This window comes from Acanthisitta chloris, unplaced genomic scaffold (genome assembly GCF_000695815.1).
Source record: "Acanthisitta chloris isolate BGI_N310 unplaced genomic scaffold, ASM69581v1 scaffold22823, whole genome shotgun sequence".
Classification (NCBI taxonomy): Eukaryota; Metazoa; Chordata; class Aves; order Passeriformes; family Acanthisittidae; genus Acanthisitta; species Acanthisitta chloris.
In genome coordinates, this window is record NW_008665718.1 from 43,623 (window position 1) to 50,255 (window position 6,633).

The 6,633-nt window shown below is 41.1% G+C and overlaps 1 protein-coding gene across 1 annotated transcript in view; it reads right to left on the minus strand.

Annotated features, from left to right (window-relative positions):
- Positions 1–6,109, minus strand: part of LCP1 (lymphocyte cytosolic protein 1 (L-plastin)) — a 20,349-nt gene extending 14,240 nt beyond the window's left edge. The window contains 5 exon segments of the mRNA XM_009071862.1: positions 1,347–1,428; positions 2,026–2,158; positions 3,447–3,576; positions 4,288–4,439; positions 6,032–6,109. Of these exon segments, the coding sequence (XP_009070110.1) occupies positions 1,347–1,428; positions 2,026–2,158; positions 3,447–3,576; positions 4,288–4,439; positions 6,032–6,098 (564 nt within the window). The 5' untranslated portion in view covers positions 6,099–6,109.
- Between the last annotated feature and the right edge of the window lie 524 nt (positions 6,110–6,633).

A 6,633-nucleotide genomic window follows, 5' to 3' on the forward strand; every position in this document is an offset into this window, starting at 1 on the left:
CTAAATATTTTGGTATTGAACTTTGGAGAATGGAGTCCTGGTTTGGGAGTGTGCAGTGGAAACAGAGAGATTCAGTGATTCATAGTGAGGGGTAGAAAGCAGGTGATCCTTCAGGAACATTATCTTCCTTCACCACTTCCTGTCCATTTAAAACAAAGGGACTAAGAAAATATGACCCGCAGGTCTACACGATTCAAAAAGGAGGCTCGGTGAACAGAGGGCAAGTAAAGCAGGCAAAGAATATAAAATTATATGAAAATATATTTTATCACACAGATTCACAATTTTTCACAAGAATTTCAGCACTGCTGGCATGACAGAGAGATTTGATTAGATACAAAATGCAGAAAGAGACATAGTGTAAATTCTCATAAGCCAGAAAAATTGGACCATTTCAAATTAATTACCTTTTCTTCACCAGACAGCTGCAAAAGGGTTAAGTTAAAGTGGAAGGTGTATTGATCAAATCATGTCTATGTGTGACAGGGATTGATCTGAGCTGCATCATTAAGCTATGCTGCTGACCAAAATGATTAGAACTGAAAAATGTGGTATACAGCATAAAAATTCAATTTAATGGCTTCTGAGCTTACTTGAGTCTGACTAATGTTCCATCAAATCAGAGTAGCTGAGGGGTAAACTGGGTTAGGTTCACATCTATTCCATATATCTATTTATATTCTGTACCCAGATACATAGATGTTGTTTATATAAAAATATATCCCTACATACTGCTGTGTGAGAAACACAATAAACTTTAAATAGGTAAAATTAGCGCTTTTCTTGTCCAATTTTTAAATCACATACATGTGCATGTAATAGAAATAAAGAAGGGATTCAGTATTCAAGGTGAAACAACATGGCCTGTAAAAGGCAAGCAAAGGCTAAGGTCCCATTTCAGTTATGTTGCACACCATGGTACTTCCAGGGTCACGGTTAACATTTTCGTGAGCACATCAGACTGCAACATAGCAGTTGTGAGTTCAAGTCCATTGCCATGCCTTAGATATGGGGTTCAGTCTTCTGAGAGCTACTCCAACTGGAATTGGTCACCGTTTCATCTAGTTGCTCTTGCAATTATATGGCATCTACCACAAAAGCATCTGAAGCTTTGATCTAGTAAACATTATACATAGGGTTTGTTTGGTCAGATTGCTCGTATGTTTGGAAAGAAACAGAAGTATAAATCTTTATGTTTTTATGACATGGACCTGAGCATCTCACTTTGCCACAAGTGACTTTGATTGTGTTGGGCACAGAGCCATGGTATCTCCAGCCTTTGCTCTAAGTGATTACTTCAAAGCATCCTAAGGGGAAAAGCAGAGAATCTTGTTGCATTTTACTACCTGTATAGTGAAGGGCGTGAGTTTCTTTTTGTTGATTGTTCTCTCATCAATGGTATCTGGCACTGAAAAGTTGATCATTTTACTGAAAACAAAAGAAAAAAATAACAAGAAATACACTAACAGCTACATATGTGCAAAATACAGGTGTAGTTTATGTCACTACATTGTAGGACAAGTCTAAGAGCTGGAGAGTTACTTAACAAATATAGATGGTCACCCTCTGTTTTTACATATATGCACAGAGGTACACACTCAATACTTGAGCAATTCTTCTGAGTCACATGTAGATTGTAAGGTATGAGGCCAAGAATACCACAAGGTGAAGTTGTGTGACAAGTTTATTGTGCAGAAAATGTCTGTGAAAGCACTCACTATTTTTTGCTGCTTTGTGTGAACCCCCAAAAGTCCTTGGGCAAAAATAAAACCAAGTAGCTCCTCAAATTTCACTGACTTCATCTAATTGTAAGGGTCTAGAGGCAAGGAGAAACTCTCATTAAACATGAAAGGTGCTTTATATTTTTGATGATAAAAGAAGTAAAAAACCCCTAGTATTATTAAGGCCCTGAGTCTGCAAAGGTTCATGAGCTTAATGTAAATTCAGCAGCTTCTGTTTAAGCAGAGATGTGAGTTTTTGCAGACTCACAGTTCCCCATTTGTGAGAAAGATAGGTATTATTTACCAAAGGACTATGCCATCCCCGACAGCCTGGAAGAGGTCATCTGTTTCTGGATTCATTGGGACCACATGCTTACAGTCAGGGTCCTTCTCAAGGGCTTTGTTAATCCAGTTGACAAAGGCATACTTTTCTTCCTCTGTGGACACAATGTCAAATCCATCAGCTTGCAGTGCAGTACCTCTGCCATCATTTTACTTACAAAGACAGAACTCCTGGGGGAGACATCCCTCCCATCAGTGTGACTGATCAAAAAAATACCCTACAAGGAAGAAGGCACTGAGGACATAGGCAAATGAGATGAAGACAGCAATGGGTGAGCTGGTTAATTCTCCTTCAATACTGCTTCCCACTCACTGGGGTTGCCTAGTGTCATGAGGGCAGGCATATTATAGAGATTGGTAATGACATTCGTGTGATTCAGCTCTTTGGTGCAGTTCCTAACTCTGTAAAGAGTAATTTGTACTTGCACCATAATCTGAATGTGTTGTTGTACCACTCTGCTAAATCAAAATCCTGCATAAATTCAAATAAATTCAAATAAGTGGATTCTGTATTGTACATTACACCTTCTTCATGTGGAATATCTAGACAAGCCTGTTCAGGATTAGACTCTGACAAGGAGTATTCAGAGAGTAATGGGCTATTGTTGCCTGTAGTTAACAGGGCACAGCTATCCTATACCAGTAGCAGCTCACACCACGCCCAGTAGCTCAGAGAAGGTGCCCTCTGTGCTCATGTGGGTGGAAACCTTGGAAGCATCTTCTGTTCTCCCTTCCCCAGAAAGAGTCAGTCCCATCCTCTTGCCCCTAGAGCAAACAGCCAAGGGTGGAACCTCCTCACTGTGGAGCTGCTTGAGAGTGGACTGTGCCCTGGAGGCAACAGAAGCAACCATGGCTGTGTCAAACTTTCAGCTTGGAGAAACAAGCTGGGAGCTATCCATTATGGGATTTTGCCCTCTGAAAAAAAAAAATCAGGAACTATCTGGTTACAGGTGAGTTTACAGAATGACTGCCAGACTACTAGTTTAATGTACAAGGAAATGGGTTAGCAACAGTGGGGAACCTGTGCCTTGCCTCACTGGTGAACAGAGACAGGAATGGGACAGCCTTTGTGATGCTTCAGCTGTGACAGGAGACTGTTCTCCAGCAGAGCTGCAGTGTATTTAAGGTAATGGAAGATAAGCAGGCTGGAGCTTCTTCCCATAGCCACAGCACTGTCCACCCCAGTAAACTGGCTCAGAATACTGTTGACAAAGACCCTGCTCCAGTGCTTTGTCACCTTCAGAGCTCTTTGCTCTGCACCAGCCTCAACTGAACAGCTGCCAAAACTCACTTAGCTAGAGCACCCAGGCTTGCACTGAGACAAGGTGCAGATGATCTCTGAGGACACACTTGTTGCTATTAATGTAGGACAGCTGTACCTACCTGAATAAGAGTGTTGTGTGCCAGCACTGGACTGCTCTGATGTCCCACCAATAGCACAGATCCCTTCCTTCTTGTTGATTTGTTTTCGGAACGACTTAGCGACATCGTCACTCTTCAGGTTTTGGAAAATCTGTCAAGGATAGGAGACAATTTTAAAATTTTGGAGAATTAAACCAAGCTAAAACAGTGAGCTCTGGGGCCAGGAGATGCAGTCTCACTGCTTCATACATAAGGAAGGACAGCTTGAGTATTTTTCAGTAGGTTTCTGTGTACAATCCGTACCCACTGTAGTCCAACAAGATTATACACAGCTTTTATGCTTTCAAAGCAGTAAAGAAAGATCAGCTAAGTAACAGAAATGTTACTTTGAAGGAGGGCAGTTTGGGTTTGAAGAAAGGGCAAGTAAAACCCTGCTTCTCCATCCCAAGGTCAATTCCACTATTTTAACATTTGCTTTTGACTCAGTTCAGACAAGGAAAAGAAAAACTTTTTTTAATGCCCCATAAAGTTTTCACGTTGAATCTACTGACACTTCTTGTAATACTCTATCCAGAACATAATCTTTTTGCAACTTATAACTGAAAAACTATCTTGCTGCATCAACCAAACTGAAAGATATGAAGTCTATGCAATAAGCAGCTGCATTCATGTAACTTGTCACAGGTAATTGCAGGATTTCTAGTTTGGTTACCTTTTGCTTTCAACTTTTCCAGTGAGAAGACTGCTTGGATTAATGAGGTGCCCATGATACCCTATGCTTGTGCTTCTGATGTGCCCTGAGAACCACCTTGGGTAGCCCACCTGGCATCTTACTTACTGAAATAAATAACATCTTACTTACTGAAAGAAATTCATCAAAACTGATCTTGCCATTCCCCGTGGTTGTCACACTCTGAATGAGTTCTCTGGCTTTATATCCTGGGAGAGGGAGACTGGCAGCCTTCAACACTTCTGTTAATTCATTGGCATCGATGAAGCCATCCCCACTGATATCTGCGAAGATTAAAGCAACATTTTACATTCTACATCAGCCCAATGAAATTTTTTGCACACAAAGGCTGTTGTTTATATTTTTCCTGAGGAAAGGTACATTATATATAAAGATTTGCTATCTTGAAATCTAGTATTTTCAACTGCTGTGGTGTCATTCACACCCAAGGAAATTACAATCACCTTTTAACAAACAAAAACTCAGTGATGAATTTGCATTTTTTAGATATATAGTAATATCTTAACAAAGCTAGGTGTAAATGGATATAATTGCCTTTCCAAGGTTTACATAGAGATGAACATGTGATTTATAGAAGAAGCATCCTGTCTACAGAACAGCTAAAGAAAATAAAGTTGATGCAATATACATGTACATTTATTCATAAATATAACTTGTGATTTTGCCCTGTTTTCTGCATCTAGTATTATCAGAAGTCATGAATGGAGAGGCTTGGAACTGCTTATGATCATCCTCAAAATAAAAACTTGGGTGTTTCTCTGCTATCTAGATGGGTGTTGATTTCCTGCGTGGTAAGTTGCAATGTGAGTCATTTGCTGCATGCTGCAAAAAGGCACTCAACTCAGCATCAGTAGCACAGATTAATACAGATTGCAAAGAGCATCCTATCCATTTCTGAATTCATACAACAAAAGGATGTGGACTTGGAGAGGGAGATGTCTGGGAGAGGAATGAGAGCTTCCTTTCAGCATTTGGGTAAGCAGCCTGAGCAACCTGGTCTCATGGAAGGTGTCCCTGCCCATGGCAGAGGGGTTAGAACTAGACGATCTATAAGGTCCCTTCCTGCCCAAACCATTCTATTATTCTATGATTTGTCTTGTCAGTGCATTGGTTGTATGGCACATTCACAGAGAACAGACTTTTAAGATTGTCCGCCTAGACTACTATGTTCTCAGAAAACAAACAACCACCACCTAATCAGCAAGGACAAATGATAAATGCATAATCCAGCGAGGCTGATATACCTGCTAATAAAAGTTAAGTGACCTGTGAGAAGCACAAGGACCTCTTCTTAGAGCTTGGGTAGACAGTGATGGGTCAGTGTGACTTTAAAGAAGACAAATCAGATGAAACCTTTAAAGGTTTGGAAAGGAAGCACACACAGTAGAAATCTATGAGGCTTGAAAGGTCATTGTAAAGGGACTACAAATATTTTAGCCATTTGCACATTTGTCCTCTCCAGACTCTTCCTCCCCAAAGAAAGCACACAATTTACGTTAAAGTAAAACCTCTTTGCTTTCCAAATAATTTGTCAGAAATAAGAAACATTCTTCAGAAAACACTTGAGAGCATTTCCAACATGGTTTTCTATAAAGCTTTTAAGGTTTTTTTCATAAACCCTGCTGTTCATCGCCATGCCGTCCCACTGTGGTAAGAGGCCATTGCTCTGCAGCATGATGATGTGGTTTCATCTGGAGGTCTGCAGTGGCAGGAAAAGAACTTTCTGTGGTTGCTGTGACACAGCAGATCAGCACTGGAGCAAGCTCCATTTCTTCATGGCTGGTCAGCCAGTTCGTAAGAAAAGAGCTTGCTACGGCTTCACACTTCTGCAGTCTTTCCTGTTCGCCGTACTCACCGACTTTGCTGAAAGCCTCTCGTAGCTCTGCCATCTCCTCCTCCGAGAAGTGAACTGTCGACGCCATTGCTTATTGCTCTGAGTGGCACGTCTGCAAGGAGAAAGCATATGTTTTCATTTGGTGCTTTTTTTGGATTGGCAATTGTGATGAAAAAGAGAGGGTTGGATGTTCAAAGTCTCGGAGCAGTTCCCCATAGCTGAAAACCCAGTTCCCCTCTACATCCTGAAATCAAGCGAAGGGGTAAAACCCTGTGTACATGAGATACAAACCCATGTCCTACTGTTTTGCCAGGCCCTGCTCAAAATCCCAACAGTGTTATTTATACTAATTTAATTCAAATTAAATCCTACCTCTGCTAACATTTGCTTCTCATGGAGAAAGAAAAAATTGTGCTGGTTCTCACTATTCCCCCTTGGAAGCACAATTCACCACAGGTTTCTTCAGCAGTACTGGCAGAAGAGTAGCAGCCCTGCCTGCCTCCTGGGGCTCTGGGTTGGAGCCACTTACCTTTGGGTACATAATGAGGAAGCTGATCACCCTTACAAGGTAGAGGGATGGAGAGAAGCTCCTTCATAAGGTGTTCAGAGCACCAAGTCTGACT